The sequence below is a fragment of the Theropithecus gelada genome, chromosome 6 (assembly GCF_003255815.1).
Source record: "Theropithecus gelada isolate Dixy chromosome 6, Tgel_1.0, whole genome shotgun sequence".
NCBI lineage: Eukaryota > Metazoa > Chordata > Mammalia > Primates > Cercopithecidae > Theropithecus > Theropithecus gelada.
In genome coordinates this window covers 67,596,668-67,622,481 of record NC_037673.1, presented here as the reverse complement: position 1 = coordinate 67,622,481, position 25,814 = coordinate 67,596,668, and the positions used below count along the sequence as shown (strand labels likewise).

Below are 25,814 nucleotides of genomic sequence, written 5' to 3'. Positions count from 1 at the left end.
ATAATCCCAGCACTTTGGGAGGCTGAGGAGGGCAGATCACTTGAGCCCAGGAGTTCAAGACCAGCCTGGGCAACATGGGAAAACCTCATCTCTACAAAAAATACAAAATACAAAAATACAAAATACAAAAAAATACAAAAATTAGCTGGGCATGCTGGCGTGCACCTGTAGTCCCAGCTACTTAGGAGGCTGAGGCAGGGGCAGGAGGATTGCTTGAGCCTCTGGAGGCAGAGGTTGCAGTGGGCAGAGACCACACCACTGCACTCCAGCCTGGGTGACAGAACAAGACCTTGTCTCGAAAAAAAAAAAAGTTTGTAAAACATTCTTATATAATATATGTCTGAATATGTTTGTCTTTAAGGTTAAAAACTAAAGTCCTCTGAACTGGGCTTTTCTTATGTATCAGGTGTATAGGATAAAGATCTGCTGCCTCTAAAGTCTCAATTTTAAAACCGTCTCTACCACAGATGGGATGAAATTTAGTCTGATGGTAATTTCAAACTTAGATTTTTATGTAAGAAAAAAATTGTTAAACTGTATACGGGGTTTCTTCATATTCAGGGACAGATCTCCGCTTTCATTTTGTGACCTCCAAGAGAGAATCAAACTGCCTTTCTTACCCTCAATTGTAGGCCTTTCCAAGAACTTATGTCACGGTAACTTATTAAAAAATGACGGAACCAAGATGACTTCAGACACCTCTGATCCAACGGTTGGCCCAAAAGGAGCCTCAATCTGCTTCAGCAATGGCCAGACACCCCCAGACACTTGCATCTTACCTTGCAGGGCTAGAAACTGCATCAGAATGCCAAACTCCAAAAATGAATAACGATCCAGCCCTGGAAGAAAACTCTCAGTTCAGAGAGTTTGGTGACTTGCCCAAGGTTAAGTACAAAATATATTTGCAGAGCAGCCAGAATGAGAACCCAGGCTTCCAAGTTGCAGCAGCCCCAGTACAATGCACTGTGATAAAGGTTTGATATGGAGGCACAGACCGACCCTAGAGGTTGCCAGAACTGGAGATCATAGATTAGTAAATTTTTTTCTCTTATGACTGTTGTATGTATCTACTCTAACCTTAACTCAGACTGACATCCGTGGCTTTTCATGCCATGTCATTATTCTACCACATACTATTTTGAGGTTTCTGAGGTTAGTATTCATAAGAGCTTTCCAACCTCTGACTCAAATGAGCTCTATTTTCCCCAGACACATAACTTACTATTGAATCTCATTTCCATGAGAAATACAAAAGCAATAGTGATTCATGTCTCCAAGGCTACACTTACCATTTTTCAAAATGTGTATACTTTTTCCTGACCGTAAAACACTATGTGCCCGCTGCATAAAATGTAAAAAACACAGAAAAAGATAATGAAGAAAATTAAAATAACCTGTTCACCTACTGCTCAGTGATAACCCATATTACGGTTTGGGTATCATTGAAATTGGGTGTCTATGAAAAGACAAAAATTATTTTGGTATTAAATTGTGATCAGATTGAAAAATACCTTCATGAACCCTTCCCTTGTCACTCAACATTACACATCAGTAAAATTCTTCAAAGATATGGTTTATAATAACGTAGGCCAAATATTGAATTCTATTGATTAATTGCTATTGATTATACATGCCCTATTGTTGAGAACTTCAGTGTTTTTTTTCCAGTGTTTCACATAGAGAAATAATACAGCAATAAGCATTTTTTTACATAACATTTTTCTGCACATCTCTGATTATTTCCATAGAATAAATTCCTGGTAGGGAATTACTGGGTGAAGTATGTGAGCATTTCTATGACTCTTGATATATATTGAAAAATTTCATTTCAGAAAGGTTGTTTATATCCAAATAGAAGAATATGAAGGTGCCCATCTTGTCCTCTTTGCCAGTGATCAGTGGTGTCATTTGTTAAAACCTTGCAACTTTGAAGTATAAATGTGTATCTTCCTGTGTTCATTTGTATTCCTTAATTTATAAAGAGGTTGAACATTTTTTGTATGTTTATTGGCCATTTGGTATGTGTATATGTGTGTCTTTCTCTACCCACCTCCCGTGTGTATGTAAATTGAATGTTCATATCCTATATCTATTTTTCTACTGAAATGTTGAAATTTTACTTATTTATTTGTAAGAACTCTTTACATCAGAAGGATGTTAAACTTTCAACTTTTATATCTGGGGCAAGTACTTTAGGAATCTCTTTTAATTATCTAACAATTTAAAGTAATAGGATGGGTTGGGTTTTATATTGTCACCAGCAGAGCAACAAGTCATGCCACCTGCTGGTAAAGAAACAGAATAGTTCACAATTCTTCATGTTTCCAAGACATGATGCATATTAATACTTTTTCCATGTCAACTATTTTAAAACTTTGGAAATGAAAAATGAGTAATTGATTGAAGCTATTTATGACATTTCATACACATGAATCCTATGACCAAGATCCTTTGACCACATTTAAATATTTTTAAGGTTACTTCTCCGCTTAAATGGGAAGAAAGGGCTTTGATTCATATTAGACGTTAATAAGAGAAAGTATAGTTCTGAATCATCTCAAAGTCATTTCTGTTGTCAATTCTGGGCATACGAGCCTGTACTTTGTTTTAAGAAATCACAATTATTGACAAAATTTAATAATCAGATAAACAGGGAGAAGTAACTTTATTATTTATTTTCACAAAAGGCATTTTGAAAGAGACATCTTCAAATCAGAGCTTCAGACCTATACAGATCATTTAAAATCAATATTTGCTTGATTTGGCCAGGTAAATTAAGTGAAGCTGCTGCCATTTAATTCTGGATGAAGGTGAATCTGAGCAGTTAAAGATCATAAGCTTTTTTTTTTTTTTTTGAGACGGAGTCTTGCTCTGCCGCCCAGGCTGGAGTACAGTGGCCGGATCTCAGCTCACTGCAAGCTCCGCCTCCCGGGTTCACGCCATTCTCCTGCCTCAGCCTCCCGAGTAGCTGGGACTACAGGCGCCTGCCACCTCGCCCGGCTAGTTTTTTGTATTTTTAGTAGAGACGGGGTTTCACCGTGTTAGCCAGGATGGTCTCGATCTCCTGACCTCGTGATCCGCCCATCTCGGCCTCCCAAAGTGCTGGGATTACAGGCTTGAGCCACCGCGTAAAGATCATAAGCTTTTTATATAATTCAACTAGAAAATATGATTTAATTTGTGGCTTACATAAAACAATAGTCAAGGAACATATTTATTGCCTATCATCCCTTGTAGACTAGTCTAAGAAAATAATACACTCAAGGCTCTACAGAAACTTAGGCTGTCAAGATGATCAACTAACTAAAGCAATAGGGCCAATAGGTCCTTGAATTCACTCATATATGTGGAGGTCAACACTAGTCTAGAGGATCTATCAGCAAATGGTCTGACATGCCTAGGAAGAAAAAAATGGAATTACTGCTTTGTAATAGGCCATCCTTATGAATAAACTGAACTGACGTTTTTGTACTGTGAATTATTACTCAGCCTAGAGTTCTGATGTAAACAAAAATGCAAATCATGCTAATAACCTAGCCAATTTCATGTGCCATAAACAAGCCTTCAGTAGCAGCGAAGGGCACTTGGCCCATAGGGTGGAAGAAGATGCAGAAATCCGAATCTCCCTGCAACTCGAAATGACCAAACGTAAAATACTCAAAACCAAATTCACACGTTTTTAATAATAAAATAAGTCTTGGTATTGTCCTGGCAAAAAAAATAAAAATAATTCACATATTATTTTAGAACCCATATCAGCACCCTCTGGACAAGATCTTCCTTGTAGTTTGGCTTGGGCTCAGTAGTCAAAATGTTTATGTTTATAGTTTATAACCAGAAGAGGATACAAAACGACTCAAGGACACACCCTAATTGGAGGGAAACGGAGTGGCTGGCCAACAATTGAGTCAAGGTTCAAAACATTAGGCTAGGTGTGACTTGGAGCAGGATCTGACAGAGGGTAGTAGTAAAATGATGATGAAAAATAACTGAGAATGGACCCCTTTTCCTACCACCTAGGTTATGAGGTCTTGGGGGAAAGGAGGTAGGTTGTAAATTATCCCAGAGAACCGAACCCACACATGAGGACAACTCTTGGATGACAGCGCCATACTGAGAGCTTGGAGAGGACACAGTTGAGGCACTGGGAAGATGACCTGACTGCCCCTTCAGCCACCCAGGAAAAGAGCATCTGGTCATTTCCAGACAGCAATTTCAGCTTCCATAGTCAATCGCTGATTTCCTGTTTGTAATGTCCTTCCTTTGAATTACATTTACATTCAGGTAGCTTGTGGTAAGAGAGCTGTCCTGTATGTGGGACAGTTCAAGGAGTGCTGGGGGTGGGAATGGAGGAAGCAAGGGCAATAGTCCATCAGTTCAGGAGAAACTCAGGGGAGAGCACATGTCCATGAGTATGTTTAGTACAGTAACTAGCCCTTTACTTAGTACCTAGGTGCTCAGCAAACCTAAGTGCTCAGCACATGGCAGTGCCTTCTCCCTTCTCATTCCACACAAGGGCATCAGGACAGGTGAATCAGATAGTCCAGTTCTTCCTAGAACACTCCAAAGTTTCCCCCCAACCAGATGACCAAATGCACTGACCTTGAAGAACTGTAAATGGAGACTTCTGGTCAAATCCAGTTGGGCTACACCTCAAAACCCAGTGGTTTTCAGAATTCTTTCTAAAATATCAGTCTTACAGGAGCAATAATCATCTAGGTAATTGGACATGAAAAGTCCGATGAGGAAAAAGAAATAGCTCACCAGCTGCCTTTCACGGCAAAACAAGAATACAAATGGAAAGGTCCCAGGGAAATCTGGATGGAAAATTATCACCTCACAAGAGGGTCTGATCTGGATTGGATTCATCCTTCTTCACAGGATGACTCTGTTCCAGGGAAACTAGATGCTAGGAACATTCTGGGATCCAAATATGGAGAACTGAGAACTATTGTAAGGGTTTCTAAAACCTCCCCAAAAAAATTCATGATGACTCTTTTTCTTCCAATGCTTTGGGAAAATTCAAAAAAACCTAAAATTCCAAAGCCAGTCTAATCCAGGTGACCCTCAATCTCATAGCTACTGGGTCTACTCCACAAGGAGGAAATCAAGACTGGCAAGAGTTGGCTACCTGACCTGTACCTGCAAAACACTGACAGAAATGAGAGAGAGAGAAAAAAGGAAAACCACCACCTTTACTCACTCGAGTAATAAGCTCACCTCAGAACACTAGCCCATGTTTTGAAAGGAAATCATTTTTAGAGGTGAAAAACAATGATTGACAGGTACCAGGCATAACCCTTTGAGATGCAGGTACTATTGCCAATTAATGCCATCGGACAGATGAGAAAGTTAAGGTTCGGCGCAATCCCATAAGCTGCCCACAGTTACATAGCCCAGTAAAAGCCAGAGCTGGTATTTGAACCTAGAGTTTCTGACTCAGAGTTATTGTTAGATTGCTTGAAATGAGGCCACGACTCCCTACCCCAAGTCTGACAATGATTTTCTTCCTGTTTATTTTTGTGGGAGGGGCTGGAAATGACTGATAAAAATTATATTCTTCCACCAAATCAGATCTGAGCTCAAAGTGTCTGAAGCATCAGGATTCCACCTCGCTCCTGATTAATTTTTTCATATGGGCAGGGAACTAAGAGTTCCCTGAGACATAAGGAATGAGACTTTAAGACATACTCGATCAATGCCATCACGAAAAAGCAAAACATTTCAGAGGTCTGATGGGACCAGCCGCCTGCCTTCCTTTTCCACTCAGGAGTGGCCAAGTCTCTGCCTTCCTTTCTCAGGAACATTTTCTGCAGCAGGGCCCAGGCCATTGTGAGCTTTGAGAAGAATGATATTCTGCTTTTGTAAGAAAAGGAGGAGATTTCCCAGGCATGCTTTGTGTCCCAGACGCTTTCACTAATTGATAGAGTGCCACTACAGAGTATATTTTTATTCATTCAGTCAGCACATGCCTGCTTCTACGTTTTCAAGTTTTCTTTAAAAAAAAAAAAAAAAATTATCCTATGTGGTAAGACAACAGCTTTCGTTCACAAAATGAAGCAAAACCAAATTCTTCTTAATGAAAATGAAAATGTCAATAGGACTTCTCTCTTCATGCTAATCCCCTGTTTGACATGCAATGACATCATCCCATAGAAGTTGGAGACAAATGTAATGTCTGCTGTAATTACAAGGCTTACTCTGCAGAAGAAGGGAGGTGGCTGTGAGATGCAGGCAAGCCCTTCTCACTGGGCCCTCCTTGGGAATACAATGGAACCCACTAATGCAGTGGGGGAGTCTTGCTGTGACAATACTAAAAGGAGCAGAAATCAAAGGACTTCACTGACCATGGATTCAGGCTTGATGTTGTGATGCAAAGTTTATATCCCCAAGTAGCAATTTAAATAAACTTGCATTTTTCTTATTCAATCAAATCAAACTATGGTGTCACAAAAGACAACATGTACACACACAAAACTCTCACAAACACGTAAGAACTAAAGTTAAAAAAGAAAGCCCTCATTCATAAGGTATTCACATAGTGACCATAAGAATGCATGTGGCACTTCTGGCGGAAGCTGGAGGTTGCAGGAAGGGATTTTCCACAATATCCATTAAGAAGAAAGGGATTAATATAAAGTTTTGAAATGTGAAAGATTCTGATTAGATAAAGAAAAATGGAAATGTTTGGCTCTTGTGAACTGATAATGCTGTAATGAAACCATAATCCTGAACCAATTATGCCTGAATAATACTGTAGACTTTATAGAGTGGCAAATGGTACAGTTGGTTTGAACACTGAGTCAAGATGAATCAGCTTTTCCTGCTTTACCAACATTTCTTATTCATTTCCTTGAATGGCAAGTTAAAAGCATTAATCATTAATAAAGACTATTTGTTTTTTGTAACAGTGTTGTTATTTAAACATCTCTTAAAAATGTATTTGGTAAACTGTTGGTTTATAGTACAAAATAGCTAAATATTACTTAGAATAAGAATAATGTGCTGTTTACCATGAATCCAATCAATCGTATCAGAGAATTTTTAAAAACAAACGATGTGTAAATCTCTCTCAAAAATATGCCTTTGAAGTGTATCAAAATCAAAAAGTGTACCACATTCCCTAAGTATTACAGATTTTTACAAATGAAGATTACATCATTTAATGATTGCTTTGGGTCAGAATTAGGAAGGCTGGTGGGTTAACAAGGTAGCAGAGTAGAAAAGCCTAACATAGTCTTATCCAAATTTATAGCTTTGAAAAATTCAGGAAAATACAAACAACAAAAAAACTCACCATGGTGATTTAAAGTAAACAGTTGACTAAATGCTGACAGGTTGTGGGGAAGGTTCAGGGGTGAAGAAAAACTGCACCAAAGGGAATGGAATTACACGTTTTCAAATACATGTTCTTCCCCCAAGAAAACAGTAGCTGTATTAACAATAGGTGACATTTATGGAGCACTTAATATGTTCCAGCCACTATTTCTACACTTTACATGCCTTATAGCTACTGCATTTTCATAAATCCTCTGTAAAGTAGATTCATAGATGAGGAAACTGAGGCACAGAGAACTCAGACATGAGGTGCAGCGCATGTTTGAACTTGGCCACTGTAGCTCCTGGGCCCCCACGCTTAACCATTCTGCTGGACTCAAAGAAGGCTGGAAAGTTTGACACACTCTTCAAATACCTGCCCCTAATCCTAGGATGCAAGACAGGAAAAAGAAGCTTACTGCAGAGTATCCGATACCTCCTTTCCCACCACTCTCCACCCCTCCTCCAGCACCTCACCTCAGAGCCCAAGAGAGCTGGGGGTAGAGGACAGAGCTGTTCTGCATTACAGCCTGAGCTGGATGGTTGTCTCAGGAAAAACACCTGTAAGTACAAGCACAGGCAGGAGGATCCTGGAGAGGAGTACATGCTGGTCATGGTGTGTAATAGTTGTACAAAGAAGAAATGCAAGTTCTATCTAATTCTCCTACAAGTTCTATCTAATTCTCCAGGATTAGAGGCGGAAGCTTGGACAGTAAAGACAGACTATTTCTTCTCAGGCTAGCATCCCACGCCAGATGCACGCCTGCTCAGGGACCATGGACCCAGGGTGGAGGGTATACACCTGAATCTGACTTCCAGGTTCCAGATGAGAGAGTGAAATTGCCAGCTCCCAAGTGGGCAGCAAGACTTGCTAAGGAGTCCCTACAACCCTCTGCTGGCAAATGTTGAACCTGGACAGGGAGTTGCAGGGACTCCTGAACCTCCTTCTTATACAGGAAGGAGGAAACAAACAGAACTCTAAGTGGGACCTTAGAAAAGAGTCTGCAGCACGAGGAAAAATGAGCGCTGTCTCGAGATTTGGTGGAAAAAAATCTATCTCTAAAAATGACTTTCCATAGGAACAAAATAAAATTTGAGAAAATGACACTTGGCTCCTATAAAAGATGGCAGATGTTGTCTTTATGAAACAACAGAGAACAATAAAAACAGGGTGGGCTGAATGACAGGCAGAGATTTAGAAAGAAGTCCCCAGTGGAACGAACAAAAGAATTCAAGGAAATACAAAATGCAATAGCAGAATTTAAATCTGCATTTAAGACACTCAAGAGCAGAACAAATCCTGCAGAATACTGACTCAGTGATGTACAGGACAAATGTGAAACGTTCTCCTAGAATACACAGAAGAAGATCCAAGAGGAAATAATGAGCTGGAGGATGAGATCTAAGAAGTTCCATTTTAAGAATTATAAATCTTCTTAAGGCTGAAATCAGAACAGGAAGAGAAACAATGATAAGAGTATATGGGAAAGAACTCTGCTACTTGAGAAAGTCTTCAGGCTGAAAGGGTTCAGCGCATTTCAGAAAAAAAAATTAATGAAAAATACTTGTGTCTCAACATTTCCTGACACCATATTTTAATTTCAGATAGATTCAGATCAGCTGAGATTTGTGCAAGTGAAACTGAGAAAATTACTTTGCAACTGAATTATGAACACCTTCAAGTAAAATACTACATAGAACAAGAAAATCTGTTCTTCATTAGATTTAATGGCGAAGGCAGGCTTTATTTTTTCCAATAAGGGCCAATGTTTCTAAATAACATACAGGTTATTTGCTTTAGTAATATCCTCCAAGTAATAGAAGTATCTTTATATGCAAAAGTTGAAATTTTAGATACTTCATCACATAGGACCAAGAGATATCAATCAACATGGGAGAGAAGTGGACATTTCAACCAAAAAGTAAATGGCATATGAAAGATGATCAGATGTGGTGTGAGAAGGCTGCATACCATTGGCCTGAAGAAAGCAAACACTCTGAGAGATGACTGGCCTAACAATGACCAGGTGAGGAACCCATAAACAAGTACAGAGAAGACACTGGGAGGAAGGTACTGAATTAACCGCTAAGTACCATGGACATGAGCTACGATTCTATTGGGACTCTGGAGCCCAGATTATGTTACAACACAAACCTTTCCATTCTGATCTCAGAAATTTTGGTTGCTTTCCTTTCTCTATTTATCATTAGAATTTTTGCAGCCCAGCAAACTTGTAATCAATCCCATGTTTTTAAGAGGCCAATGAATATTCAGATAGTTTTCTTTTACTTGATTCTTAACTTAGAGCAGAGTAGTGTAATCCTTACAAGAATATCTTATGAAAATATTTTAAAATCACTTCTATTTAATTGTTCCTATTTCCTCAGAAATGTGCTATTATAACCTCACATTGATCCATATGAAGTCCAGGATAAATCTGCATACTCTATACCTATAAAACTTGGCTGAATTGCTAATGTTTTATTAAAAGGGAAACATAAGGGAAAAATAAAATAAATTTTAAAAAAGGGAAAAATATAGTGGCCAATGTCTTAAATGTAAAATAAAAAGCACTCTTCATAAATCTCAGCTCTAAAGTTTACTTACCCCTTACTACATCAGTTTCTCCTTTTACATATTTAGATAGCACCGTATTATTTTCCCTCCTACTTAGCACAGCTTGTAATACATATTTGTGTTACTATTTCATCAACGTCTGTCTTCTCACCTTGACTGAGAGCTCCATGAGAGACCATGTAGGGACAGTGTCCTCATTTACTTATTTTGCTTATTTTTATTAACCTTAGCATTGACACAGTACCAGATCCCATCAGACAAACAATATATTTGTGGAATGAATATATTCAGCCAAGCAAGTAATTGTGTCCTAAGAATCTCAAAAAACTTTCTGGAAAACCACACATCTTGGTTTATACATCAGCTATGTTTGCCAACTTTACATGTAAACTATTTTTAAAATAAAACATTATTTGAATGACTTTTTTCACTTGCATCAGAGAATATTAATACAAATAGGACCTTAGAGATAATAAAACTGAAGTTCATAAATGCTAGGCAGTTTGTCCACAACGGCACAAATCTACTTAGCAGTAGAACTGGGATTAAAGCTCAGATTTTCCGCCCCCAGTTCCATTCCTTAAGGGTTCTGTCCATGCAGTTTCAAGACACTGGCTCTTTACCAGAGCTTTGAGACTGCCAAGTCTCTGAAAAGTACTTCACAGATTTTGTAAATAAACACTTTACCACATCTTAATGTTTAAAGGAAATCTGCAACAAAGAAATCATTTGCAATACAGATAATTACAAAAATTGTGAGATTTCTTATGCAGTTTGTTTTTCAAACCTAAGAGCTAACTTTAGTTTCTCAAGCCCATGACACCTCATCACTCATTGTCATACACATACTAAGCCGACATGTCTGGCACTATTCTAAGGCTCTTTATCAAGGGCCATTAGCCTAAGACCTCCTTATTTCAATGGTTAAAAGATAATTGCATTCCTTTTTTCTTATGATTCAGTTGCCATTGGGAAAAAGCCATTTCTGAAAAGTTAGAATTCTGAGATTAAACAATGTATCCCTGTGATTATTTAATTTAAGCTCTTTCATCTTTTTGTTCATTTTTTTTTTTCACTTTTCTTCTTTTTAAATTGTAAGTTGGGATTTTTTAAAATTATTTATTTATTTATTTATTTTTGTAACTAGCTTCAAATTTGTGATGAATTTGCTTACCAAGCATAGAAAATTCGTTTGCTGGCTAAAGGACTCTAGCAATAGAATTTCTATCTGATGACAGAATCATATTTCTAAATGACCCCTGGAGAGAGTTAATTTGCCAAAGTATTTCATTTATATTTATACGCTGGAATGTTATTCCAAAGGCTCCAAATAGTCTCTGTTCTATGTTTAAAACAATAAAATAAAGATAAGACATTGTCTAATAATTTGTATAACTAATACATAATGTAATGCTTCTTTAAGAAGCAGGCACTGATCTCATGTTAGATGTTTTAAAATAACCCCAAACCAGCATTATTTGTAGACCACAAGCCAGTGATTGGTGGCGGGGAGGACACAATAGGAAAAAGAAGAAAGAGAGAAGAAAAACAAGTGGGAAATAGGTGACTGCAGTAGAGAGGGGAAAATGCGTGAGGGATACCAAAGAGAAGACAACGGAAGGAAAGGACGTAAACCCAAAGGAAGTGTCAGTTTTTTCATCAACAGACATTTACTTGGACCTTTTTTTTTTTTTTTTTTTTTTGAGATGGAGTCTTGCTCTGTCACCCAGGCTGGAGTGCAGTGGCGCAATCTCAGCTCACTGCAACCTCTGCCTCCTAGGTTCAAGCAATTTTCCTCCCTCAGCCTCCCGAATAGCTGGGACTACAGGTGCTGCCACCACGGCCAGCTAATTTTTTGTATTTTTAGTACAGACGGGGTTTCACCATGTTGGCCAGGCTGGTCTTGAACTCCTGATCTCAAGTGATCTGCCCGCCTTGGCCTCCCAAAGTGCTGGGATTACAGGCATGAGCCACCACGCCCGGCCCTATTTACTTGGATCTTCTAATGCTTCTTGAAAAGGGAAATATATTTTGATATAATATAAAAACAAAGCCATACACATACACACACACACATGCAATTACATATGTACATGTTAATGGCTACACAATTAGATAGACAACCTTGTCTCTTCCCAGGATCTAAAGATATTCCAGATAAATCTTAAAGCACAAGTGATTAAGCCTTTAAAAATAATCCCACTTCTCATCTCTTTTACCTTTTGGTTGGATTTTGTGTTTATTAGCTTATTTGGATGGAGATGGTGCAATGGAGAAGGCAATTGTCTATTTTAAAAATCACGTTTTCAGCCAAATGCAGTAGCTTACACTGTAATCCCAGCACTTTGAGAGGCCAAGGCAGGAGTACTGCTTGAGGCCAGGAGATTGAGACCAGCCTGGGCAACACAGCAGGGCCCTGTCTCTACAAAAATTAAAAAACGAAAATACAAAATTAGCTGTTTGCCTTGGCATGTGCCTACAGCTCTAGCTACTTGCGAAGCTGAGGTGGGAAGATTACTGGAGCCCAGGAGTTCAAGGCTGCAGTGAACCATGGCGGTGCCACTGCACTCCAGCCTGGGCGCAGAGTGAGACCCTGTCTCAAAAAATAAAATAAATACAAGTTATGTTTTCATAGGCAAGGGGATACAGGAAGTAGAAAGAAAAAAATGGTTGGGACTTAGAGGTGGGTGCACCCCACTGTATGTACATAAGAACAGTGCAAATGCAGTGGGCTATTGCATATTTGCAAACTGAGATATTTCCTTCAAATAACCTAGAAGATTGCCATGGTCTCTTTTTTCACACTTTCTTTTTTCTCTATAGCAGTTTTGAGTGTTTTTTTTTTTTTTTTTTTTTTAAACAATATTTGCAATCAATGACTCTTAATCAGAAGCACTGTAACATCCAGGGATATTCCTTGTTCTATATTGAAGCACAATCATATTAGTATTGAGGACACCACCTCAAAATAAATAGTCTGCTCACTAACATTTCAGTAATAAGAAATCGCTACTAATCCGCACACCCTCATGTTTACAGTATAATTACCAACAGGGTTCATCATGAGGACCCTGAAGCACAGGGAGATGATCTTCCTCCTGAGTCTTCCAAGGAAGATTCAATTCCATTGTTCTGAGTTTGGGTTCCAAGTAGGTAGCAAGGTGTGCACTCATCTTGCCTGAATGTATATCTCTTGGCCTATCTTTCAATAAAATGGCAGTATCTGCCTAAGGGGAACAATCTCTCTTTTTTTTTTTTTTTTTTAAAGCCTCTCTTTGAAAATATTATTCTATTTGGGTGGGAGAAGAAATAACAGATTTGTAAGTTCATGTCTTCTATAAATAATTTAAGTATATCTTGGGCTAATGTATAAATTTGGTTTAGGAAATTCTAAGTTAATTCTAGATAAATTTGAGGTGTTTGTATAAAAGAAATGACTGTATTATTGGATTCTACAACTTTGAAAAATAATAATCGCATAAGGGATTATTGGCAACTCTCAATTAGCTAGAATATTTGATTAACCAACATATATTACCTATAGAGATATTATCATTAGTGTTGTTATTGTACATAAATTATTTCTTTCTGTTATTTTAGAATACTTGGTAAGGTTTGCTGTAAATGCATAATATCACACCTAGGTTTTTTAACTTTTTTTTTTTAATCATACTTTAAGTTCTGGGATACATGTGCAGAATGTACAGGTTTGTTACACAGGTATACACGTGCTATGGTGGTTTGTTGCACCCGTCAGACGCCTAGGTTTTAATGAGTGAATTAACGCTTTTTTGCAAATATGATCAAATTAGGGATGGAACAAATTGAAGTTTTTACCTTAAAGGTATTAAAAATCAATAGCCATTCATAAGATATAGTACCATAAAAATCACTTTTCCTTCTGGATAATCATGACTTCCTGATAATGATTACCTGCATGTAAATTGTACACTGTCAGTAATAATTTGATTTGAAAATTGCTTCCTTCCCAAGGGTGTTCATATCTGCATGTACTAACTTGTTAAATTATGGTGTGCTAATTGATAGTTCACATGACAAGATATGCACAGTTGACCATGCTTATTAAAATGCAGGCCATCCGCAGTTAGCGATAACAAATGATATGCCCGGGACTTTCAACAGTTAGCGATAACAAAGGATGTGCCTGGGACTTTTAACAGTTAGCGATAACAAACAATGTGCCTGGGACTTTTAACACCCTCAACCGGCAGACAATCCCTAGAACTCTTGAGGTTCAATCTTCAGCCTCCTTCCAAAGATCTGTGAATAAGCAGCTAACCTGAGGCTTAGTGCAACACCAGACACCAACATGGAAATTCTCCTTTTAATGGGAAACATATGTAGCTATTTCCTATTTGGCATTGTGAAGATAAAACACCCATGAGTTGACTTTGGGGATAGTCTCTATGCAAGTGTTTGACATTATGCAAACATGATTAAGTTTTGTCTTGTCTGGTTTGTCTGTAAGGCAAAAACAGATGGGAAAAGCCAAGGGCCAAGATCCCCCAAAACTGAGAAATCAGCCTGCGTGTCATAGAGCTGTGCATCTTTCCTAAAATTAAGAATCCTCATGGATGGGATAGGCAGCTTTTTCTAAATGAAATTCTTTCATTGATAGTTTAAAGCCTGGATTAAAAGCCATTGTAAGCTGAATGAAGTAGGACAAGCTCCCATCTACATATGAGTGATGAGGCAATTTAGCAAAAATTCATAGAATAATGGAAAAAAAAAAAACTGGAAGAGACTCAGCAATCATTTAATCCATTCTTTCCCAAATTGTGTTCTATAGGAATCTAGATCCATGGGAGAGAGTGGTGATAGAAGTGACTAGTCAAATAGGCTAAGGAAATGTATGGTTAGACAAAATTGAACAAGTTTATATACATATAATTTATGCCTCCTCAAAAAATTAGATTGATTATGTCACAGTTTTCAAATTTATGTCACCATGAAATCATTTTCCACTGACTATTAATGTTTTGCAGAACTACTGGCTGGCAGAACAAAGTTAAGATGACCTGATCTAGCCTAATCCCTTTACAGAAAAGGAAAAGACTGACAGCGACTTTCAGGGAGCACCATGGGCAACGATGGTCTCAGGTGTGGCCCAGAGCTGCGGCACTAGGTCAGGCTTCCTCCTCTCTCTGGAGCGGGGAGGGTCTTGGAAAGCAGCTTGCAATTAGTGTCCCCTCCCTGCCTCCCCCGACACAGGGACAGTTGAATCAGAGACTCTCCAAAGTGCCCATTCTAGCCTCAGGGCAGTGAAACAATTACTTCACATTTATTTCCTTAAAATATTTCACTTTCACAATCTCTTCCCTAGTGACTTTAGAGTCTGCCAATGGACAATTTTCCAGCACTCAAAGATGAAGACAGCCTTGAAATTAACCTTATACATCCAGGTCAGGAGTTTTGTTCTCACATGATTTCAGAAGGGTGAATTCTTAAATTATCAATTCTAACTCTTCATCATTGAATTAATGGGCTTAATCTAAAATGTAGCTCCAAACTAGGAAATATTTTAATTCAGTCTGCATTCAAAATTCCCTGGTCACAAAGAGAATTCAGTGTACTAGGATCTGTTGCATTTATGCCCCAATTTGCATGGATAATATTATTTTAATGCTTTTTTATGCACATAGATTTTTTTAAATAGCCTGAACAAACAGAATTTACAGAAGGACCTCCTTGAAAAATTCTCATTTGGCACTTATTATAGACTGGCTTGTTTCATTAGTTATCTTATTTCCATACTCAATTGTAAACAACTGAAGACAGGATTTACTTACAAGTCTTCTTATGGCCTGCAGAGCTAGGAACTGAACTGTGTCTTGCTGCAGGAACATAAATATTTAATGACAGACTGGCTGATAATAGGACACCTTCTAAAAGGAGATATCATATAGAATGAAAGGATTGTCTCCTTTACAATAGATGTGAACATGATAAGGTACTCTCTCTCTCCTTCTCTCATGTATGCAAGCATACACACACAAACACATACGCACATTATAGTAAACTAACCACAAGGCACTTGAGACCCTTGTGTGGCTGCTGGAACTTCACGCCAAATACCACTTTCGATTGAATTGCACCGCCAAAAACTCCTAGTATTTGAGCTGAGAAATTATCTGGAATTCTAGATAAAAGAGCAATTGCTACACCATCCCTAAACAGGCATCGAGCTCCATCAAAAAGAGGAAGAATTCTCTTAGGTAGTTTTCACATCTTTCACACATCAAAACTTCCAAGTGAGAGGTTTTTAAAAGGCACAAGAGACAGCTGCTCAAAATGGCTCTGCACTAAGAAAGCATTGCTCACCTGGGTTCCAGAACTTATTTGATCTTTAATTTTATTGCAATAAGGATAACTTCTCCAAATGTGACATTCCCATTGATGGATACTTCAGGATCCAAAAAGCCACATCTGTGTAGAGCAGTGTTCCTAGGGCCAGGTGCACTAAAAACATGTTGCTCCCTCAGGGGAATAGCTGTTCTTTCCTCGCACTATCCGTGTGAGATGCTAACAAGAAATCTGAATTTGAGCCACAATGGTCAACAGTGGCTTGTATACTCACAGTTCCTACTGAAAACCTGTTTTACTGAGAAACAAACGGCCAGATTAATGGTAAAGTGCATGAGTAGAGGACTTTCCTCTATGACAACAAAGACAGTCCTCAGGATGTTCATATTTCATCTTAACTCCTCCGGAATGCAAGGCAGAAATTTTGAGAGGCAACCTCAGCTTGAGCGTTTCAAATGAGGTGCGGTACAACTGCAGAAAGGAGCCACGTTCAATAAACACTACCCTAGCTTTTCAATGTTCATTCCTAATTACATACTTTTATTTTTAAATCATAGGTAGACACTCTCGTTGCAGTTTCTATAAGCAACCATTTCACCAGTCCTGACTATAGTCAATCCTTTAACCTAGAAGAGTTTACTAAAATAACATTATTATTATCTTGTATTTATGTTAATTTCTCCAGTCCCCGCAGCGCACTAAGTGCACTTCCCCAGAGTACCTCTTACTTTCTCACATTTCTCTCAGACCAAGGAAATCTGACTTCACATGCAATAGAAATTACCCTTAGATCACAGCCGAGAAAACAAAAGGGGTAAGCCCTGGAGTATGATGTTTGGGGATACTTGATCGTTGCCTAGGTAGCATTTAATTAGTCCTGGGTTGCAGCTGGGAGTGGGGTGCTGGTACCTGGGTAACCTTTGTCATTGTGACTAAACCCATGGTTGAACAATCAAAATGCAATGCTTATTATACTCTCCATTCTCACCCCTTTCTTCTTTAGGAATTAGACGCACACACACTCTCTCTCTCTTTCTCTCTCTCTTTCTCTGACATATATACACAGTTTGCAAATTAAGAGAACTCTCATGCTGGGCAGGGTGACTCACACCTGTAATCTCAACACTTTGAGAAGCGGGGGCAGGAGGATCACTTGAGGCCAGGAGTTCAAGACCAGACTGGGCAACAGAGCAAGACTCCTTCTGTACAAAATAATCAAAAAAATTAGCTGGGCATAGTGGAAGGCTTGTAGTCCCAGCTATTTCAGAGGCTGAGACAAGAGGGTAGCTTCGTCCCAGGAGGCAGAGGCTGCAGTGAGCTATAATTGCACCCCTGCACTCCAGCCTGGATGACAGAGGGAGACCCTGTGTCAAAAACAAAAAGAGATTAAAAAAAATAAAAAGAAACTCTCTTTCTTTGTTGAACAACACAGTGAATTTTAAAGCTGTGAATGACTTATTTTCCCAACAAAATATTATAAACAGTGGGAAATACTTCATTCTTCCAAATATTTCCTTACAGTTGCTTTCTTGTTAATAAGCACTCAAAAACATTACTTGGCACTTTTAAAGTGATCTATTAGTTTATGCTTTATTCTTCATCTTCTACCATTATTTCTAGTACGCTACCATAAGCTAAACAAACTGCCCCGGAAGACCAAAAAGCAGGCAGAAAAAGCAAAGGGACTGTGCTTGCTTGATGGTTTGCTGTTGTTGCATACTTTCAAAAAAAAACCTTTTTAAAAAAACTCTACTAACAAAAATCATGAGCTCTCTTTGGTCTCTAGAGATGAAGACAAAAGCAGTGACACTCAGCATGAGGTGCTGTCCTTGGTTAGCAGCTGTCGTGGAACGCACTTAGTTGGGTTTAATGGAGGGGTTATTGACATCTCCTAAAATGGCTCCTGGGCCCAGGCAGCCAATTTTCTGCTACCTTCCTGCCTATGCCTGTCTATGCTGAGTGGTTTTACAGTGCCCATTACGAACTGCGTCAGAGCCATTACAGTCAGCAGAGTAAAACATCCTTTCCACTCTTAAAAAAAAAAAAAAAAAAGTGAGATGAATAGGTATTTCTACGGTGGTCTGAATGAGCCATTATTAACTACCCTGAGGAATGAGGAAGCCTGAACACGGCAGTGAAACGCCATTTTATTCCTTTCTGCTGGCCACACCTGCACCAAGGGAAAAAAGTCATCGTGTACGTGAGGATCTGGATATAAAGAATCCTGAAATTTGAAAGTTGACCAAGATGTAAAGCTCACAGGAATTATGCCTTATGCTGCGTACACTATAAAATTCTAATCTCCTTGGAAGGTCTGGCTCTTTCATTGCTACAAAAGGATGCAGGTGGGGGTGACTGGACAGTCTGCTGCTCGGGTGGCAAAGTCTCAATGGGAACACTGGGGTGAGAGCAGACAGCATGAGGAGCTGCCGATCACTCTGTCCCCTGCAACTGGGCCAGGAGGGCTCAGGGCATGGGGCAAGTGGGAGAAACGCTAGGGATTTGCATTAAATTGGGAGTCTTCTTCCCAGGCAGGCAGCAATGACCTCAAGGAATATTAAACAGAGATCTGGTTAGCTTAACGAAAATAATGCTCTCTGTTTGTCATTTTCTTCGAACACACCATGATTCCTCCTATAACCTAGCATGATGTGCAATGAGGAAAGATGAGCAGAGCCTCATGGGCATGGGGACATGTACCTAGACCTGTGGGTGTGCGCAAACAACACAGAAAACATGAGGATAAAGAATCGGCTTTCCCTCTGAAATTGCAGGTTCCCTGAGGGTGAGTCAGCCCCTTGAATGCCACTGGAACATATATTTGTGTGCCTTATTGTTTAAAGGTTGGAGCAGGGCTGAAAACACATTCATTACTCCCTGTCATACAGCAGTTGATGTATTCTAGGCACATACAATTAAGCTATAATTCTACACACGACAGACTAAACACACAAGTCTAGACAGAGAAAGATGACTTAAAATATTCTCGGACCTTTTATAAGAGTATTTTCTCATTTTCTTATCACTCAACTGGTAAATATTAGTTGTAACCCGTGCCTCATTAATGTCAAAGGGAGAAGATTCGCATGACTGAAATTCAAAGGGCTGATTCTAATTCTCCATCAAAAACCAATCTCCAGGCAAGGTATTTTTAGCAATCACTCAGCACAAATCTAAAGATGCTCAACTGTGGTTTGTTTATCTTCTAGGAAAAAGGCATCAGTTCTTAAAACAAAACTGCCCATATACACCATCCATCACATTTGATGATGATTTTTGTGAATGTGATCTAGATGTTATAAAACTAGTGACAAAATGTAAATATATCAAGGTCTTACTGTGTATTCAGCTAAGAAAATAAACCACAAGAAATCTGTTTCTTAAACCTGGCAACGTCTGTAGTCACCTGTTGATTGGTGGGAGCAGAAGAGAAAAGCGAGCGTAGAACGGCATGGAGGAAGTGACCATGGATGGGTTATCATAGCAAAAAAGCAGGCCAGCCCTCAGACTGTGCTGTGGGTTCCCTGACAGCCCTTGCGTGGGCACCCAAAGGACCGTTTTGCAAATGGTCTCCAACCCCCCTCTCAGGCTCTGCTTTACCAGACAGCACTTTAAAGCATTGCTGGCTTTTTGCTCTCAAGCCCAAAGGGCCTTAGAAGCTCAGTCATAGAATGTTGCCACCCTTTACACATCAGCAGCAGCTCTGTGCCTTCTGAGAATGCTGAAAGCAATCATTTCTCTGAGAAACGTCTTGAATACCAATTTAAAATTCCTACAAAAAGAAAACCAGCCAAATATCAATACCCAGCATTTCCCACAGATAATAACAATCACCAAATATACAAGTCAAATAGATTCTCCACAAGGGAGACAGCACTTGTTCACATTTGTTTCCATGTGACAAGCCCTGTCTTAAGAGCTTTACACACTTTAATTCATTTGATCTGCATCAAAACTATGAGGTGGGGCCGGGCGCAGTGGCTCACGCCTGTAAACCCAACACTTTGGGAGGCTGAGGCGGGCAGATCACGAGGTCAGGAGATCGAGAACATCCTGGCTAACACAGAGAAACCCTGTCTATATTAAAAATACAAAAAAAAAATTAGCCAGGCGTGGTGGCAGGCGCCTGTAGTCCCAGCTACTAGGGAGGCTGAGGGAGGAAAATGGCGTGAACCCGGGAAGCGGAGCTTACAGTGAGCCGAGATTGTGCCACTGCACTCCAGCCTGGGTGACACAGCGAGACTCCATCTCAAAAAAAAAAAAAAAAAAAAAAAAAGAAAGAAAGAAAGAAAGGAAAAAAAAACTATGAGGTGGAAGTTTTCATCCTTGTTTTAGGTAACTTGTCCAAGATGACACAGCAAATAAACCATGGGGTTATGATCAAATAAGGCAGTTTGACTCCAGAATCTGCACTCTTCATCATTATGCTAGGCTGCTGTTGGTGAGGAGTCAGATGATCAAAATGTTTTAATTATTTCAATAGGTAGATAAAAGTGGCAAAATGATGGGAAAAAATAAAAATTGAAACTGATTTTCAGTCTGATGTCACTTGTCCTGGGAATAGCTTTTATTTGTCTGCTTGTTTTGAAATGGTGTCTGTCTACTACAGGTAATTGTGGGGCACTTCTTATAACCCCTGGGAGATATCCTTCTTTACTACCATACATAGACAGTCCTAAAGTCAAATTTGGGGAAGAAGCAAATGGCAGTGGAAAATGAAATAAACCCTGTACAGCATGGTAAGTCTAGCTTTCCTTCTGTGGTCCAAGATGATTTTCATCCAATATGATTAGGGTACAAAAAACATATGATATAATAGGTAAATCAAAATTTATGATAGTATTTAAAATCATAAATATAAAGAAATATAAGACCGTTGTTCTGGCCTGGCACAGTGGCTCACACCTATAATCCCAGCAGTTTGGGAGACCAAGGCAGATACATCGCTTGAGCTCAGGAGTTTGAGACCAGCCTGGGCAACATGGGGAAATCCAATCTCTACAAAACATACAAAAAATTAACTGGCTGTGATGGTGCACACCTATGGTCCCAGCTACTCGGGAGGCTGAGGTCAGGGGATCACTTGAGCACAGCAGGTTGAGGTTGCAGTGAATCGAGACTGCACCACTGCACTCCAGCCTGGGCAATGATATAGCTAAGACTGTTTCAAAACAACAACAAAAGACTGTTGCTCTATTTTGAAAAGACTTAACTACTGAACTTTCCTTTGAGTGTAAGATTAGAGAGTGTTCATAAAAGAACACCTAACCTTTTCTTTCAAGATGACTGTTCTCACTTGAGCCAGCTTAGATGTGGCCAGGAATGGCTTTACATCAAGGCAAATCAGCAGAGACCTGCCCTGGGCACGCAGCAAATGTTTGTTGAGTGATCTTTAGGCAAGGCAATGCTGCAAGAGTAAGGCAAAGTAATAGTAAGATGAACCCAGTGACTGACCACTCCAAGAATTACAGTATGCCAGAGTTGGACAGGGCTTAAAGATCACAGGACTAACATTCTTGGAAACTAAGGCACCCACCACCCACCTTGTGTAGAGAAAGCACTCATATTCCAGATTCCTGCTCAAAGGATATTATTCAAGATGACTAAGTCTTTCAGAGTGGTCTTGAGTGAGACCTACAATCCTGAAGAAATAGTCAAATCAAATCTCAAAACCATATTTAAAAACTAGTATAAGGGGTAAACTAGTACAAAGGAATCAATCTTGTGCCATTTGCACAATCTGTTAGCTGCAATGTGAGGCTACCTTCAGTCTTTACAAGTGATCTCTAACTATTAAAAAACAACAAAAGCTATCATAACCAACAGGAATGTAAGACAGATATATGGGTGACCTGAGCCCTTTACTTATGTCATAGAAGGCAATAAATATTTTACTATAACTCTGCTGGCCTTAAAACAAAACAAAACCGTGGCTCGGCATTGTGACTCATGCCTATAATCCTAGCACTTTGGGAGGCCAAGGCAGGTGGACTGCTAGAGCCGAGGAGTTTAAGACCAGCCTGGGCAACATAGTGAGATCCCGTCTCTGTGTTTCTTTAAACCCAACCCCCACAAAAATCTGTTAGAAGCCTGGATTTGATGCAGGGGGCTAGATTTTATGTTGGTCTGTATACGATTGCTAAATGCCTTCTCCTCTCACAAGACTATAAGTGTAATAAAGGTAATGACTGTATTTGTTTTGTTCCTCACAGTGTCCTCGCTCACCAGGCACCCTATAATGCCTGGTATATTATAGGCGCTATTTAACAATGTTTTATCTGGCTGAAAACTGGCTCTATTTTTTTTAGGGGATCCATCCTTCATCTTGCTCCTTAAATTAATTTAAGATTCTTGAAATTAGGCAGGTGTGGTGGCATGCACCTATAATCCCAGCTACTTGGGAGGCTGAGGTGGGAGGGTCGTTTGAGCCCAGGAGTTTGAGAGCAGCCTGGGCAACATAGTGAGACCCTGTCTCGAAAAACAATGAAAGATTATTGAAACTCTAAAGGAAAAGGTTCCGCTAATTCCATTTCAGGGGAACTGAAGTACATGAGTTAGCTTTCACATTATTTCAAGTGAGAGAGGAAGAGACCACTAGACTTGGACCTACTTAAAAACAGACTTCAAATTTTCCCATAAAACCTTCCCAGTTTGTTCAGGAAAAGCTAAAGACTTCGCTGGGCCCAATCCAGTGATTATCCTGTGATCTCCACGTCTTCTTATCCTCTAACATCTCTTCTCTTTAAAACACACTTATCTGAAACAGAATCTGACATGTGTTTTTATCACCTTACAGTCTTGGTTGGAAATCTTTATGCTCCCCACACAGAAGCATTACTATAATGGCTCTATTCTAGATGCTTAATTCCCAGAGGGGAGCTTTGGCCTGTGCAGTGTACTCATAGGCTTGAGAGGGAAAGTCATAATATTAGTCCTTTCTAGCGTTGGCAAGAATGGTAAAGATGCTGTGTTTCCAAAGGTCAATCTCCAAACACAGCATCTAGCATAACACTATAAAACTCGGTAGGTAGCCAATCCTTACTGAAGGTGATAGCAGGAGAAAGGAGAGGAGAACAGTTTGGGGGAGCTTGATCTTCCTACTCCACAAGAGCAATGCTAGGTCTCGGGTCTAGATATGGTTAATTCTCCAGCAATGCTTGCAGCCTTTCATTTTGCAATATGCAGTTGTCACTCTATAAAGTCAATCCAAACATGAATGAACACAATGAGAACCACATGACTTGTACACCAAAAAAAAAGTAGTCTTACAAACAACACTTGTAAGAAAGCCAGAACAACCTACGGAGAAAAAATAAAAGCTTGTAGTTTTTACATTTTGAAATAATCATACTTGTTGGAAAACAGCACTTCCCTTATTTTTTTGTGAGATGGTTTTAAAAGATATGGAGATATTTCAAGATGAAAATACAATAAAATAACAACAAGAGAAACAACCTTATACTGTACCTTTCCTTCAGCAAATCATATGCTGTCTGACAGTTTCTGGACTCCTTTTTTCTCAAAGCAACGTTACTTCAAAACTGATTTTTCATGTGGCTTTGCAGCAAGTTTAACTTTTCATAAACCATTTCTTGCTAAGCTTTTCTTAGCACATTTACTCAATTCCATACTTGAAAGCTACAATGCATTTCAATAACTGAAATGCATGGGATATTATTCTAATATTAAACTCAAAAGGAAGCACCGAGACAGTCCTGTGGGCATATTACTGCAGCCAAACGTGATTCATGAAGGCACTGATACTCTATAAAAGTGGTTTCAAATATCAATGTATACAAGACTAATGGAATATTATCTAACCAGTCAAAATAGGCTGAACCTCATTCCTGATGCTATATCAATGCCAATAAAATTAGGAGTCATATAACAAAAGCATACGGACAGAAAACAGCTTTCTTTTATGTAAAATTCAAGTGATGGTCAAGAAGTAAGGTGCACTACAGTATTTCTGATGGGTCAATGGCAAAGGTCTGGAGAAATATATTCCAGGTTTGGAGTCTTTATGGGCCAGAAACTCTGTCTCATAATTCCCAAATGTGACCAAATGGGAGGAATATAGGTTATTGCTCACAAGAAGAAGACAAGATGGGTCAGCATGAATACATCGCCAGCACCAGAGGCACGGGTCAGAGCATAGCCCCAGGGAGGTGGCTGCTTAGTGGGAACATCTTCACATATGACACATTTTTGCATCCTTACCTTTAATTATTCTTTGGTATTCTTTTTCATCTCTGAAAAAAAGGCTATTTTAACAGCAGTTTGTAATATGAGATTCTTTTACCCACACTAAGAAAGATAAGTGGTAATGCAATGGCAGGTGATAATGCAATTATGAAATGATGATGTATATTTCATTTTGAAATGCAGTATACGTTTCCTTTTTCTTTTGCAGGAAGACAGTTCTGGGATCCTAGGAGCATCCAATTTGTATTCATAATTTCATTTGAGTAAGATTAACATTTAACATTAAATAGTTTGTAGTCCCTTGAGCTCAGAGTACAGTTGAGATACACACACACACACACACACACTCTACTATCTCTCAGTCTCTCTTCTCTCTCTTTCTCAAGCCCTGGATATCAATCCAAAATTTGAAAATATATATAAAATATATATTGTATGTGTATGTGTATATATATATATATTTTATATATATACATACACACACACACAAAACCCTAGAACTTAAGAACTCATTAAGAATCCACAAAATAGATACCCACACAGAGATAACCTAGAGAGACTTCCTTAACTGTGGCTGCTGGCTAACCCAGTTGATAATAACAAATACAAAGTATCCTTTTAGCAATAAGAGAGTCTTTTTGCTGCCCCAGACAAAGCTTTCCAGCTTGCTCCTTATCCTTTGGAATTCTAGGCTGACCAACACTAAGCGGAAGCCTCACCTGGGACTTCAGGAGAGAATCTTGCAGAGTGTCGAGATACAAAAAGTTTGAGTTCTTGGTCCAAGTTGCATTCAATCAGGTTTGTGTCCCATGATCGGATTCCTAGGGAGAGAAAGAGAGTTGAGAGACTTCCAGTTAGTCATTTCAGAGTGGTTTGGACAACATCACCGTAACATTTCTCAGGCTTTCAGGGAGGATGTGGGAACTCCTTTTCTGAAGAGCTCGGTGGCTTAGCAGTGGATGCCCACAAAATGGGAGGGCCAGGGAGGTCTCTCCACCAGGCCACAAGGGAGGGATAATTAGCAGTGTGGACTGAGCTTCTGCCCCTCATAAAATGTAAATGCACCTCTTCTGGAAGAGTCAAAGAAAACAGTTATTAGGAAAATGACAGGCTGTACTCCAGGGAGGGGCTAGAAAGGGCAGGAAGAAGGTTAGTTCTTAAGAGGCTAAGAGGCCAACAGACTAACTCTAGCTTGTAGACAGACTATCTCCACTTGTAGGTGGCAAGAAAATGTAGAATGAAGGCGAAGAAAATATATGGGGGCTGCCATTCAAGCACGGGCCTTTCTTTCTAAAATGATGTAATGGTAGTATACACGTATAATTTCTTTCCTTTACCCATCCCATTTTTGATTTTGGTTTATCAAGCCCTGGATATTAATCCAAGATGT

The 25,814-nt window shown here is 39.2% G+C and overlaps 1 protein-coding gene across 2 annotated transcripts in view; it reads right to left on the bottom strand.

Moving 5' to 3' along the window:
• The window catches only part of MAP1B (microtubule associated protein 1B), a 103,033-nt gene that overhangs the window by 69,358 nt on the left and 7,861 nt on the right, over positions 1-25,814 (bottom strand). For both annotated transcript variants that reach the window (XM_025386850.1, XM_025386849.1), the window contains exon 2: positions 25,144-25,245. In XM_025386850.1, the coding sequence (XP_025242635.1) occupies positions 25,144-25,245 (102 nt within the window). The remainder of the gene's footprint in view (positions 1-25,143; positions 25,246-25,814) is intronic.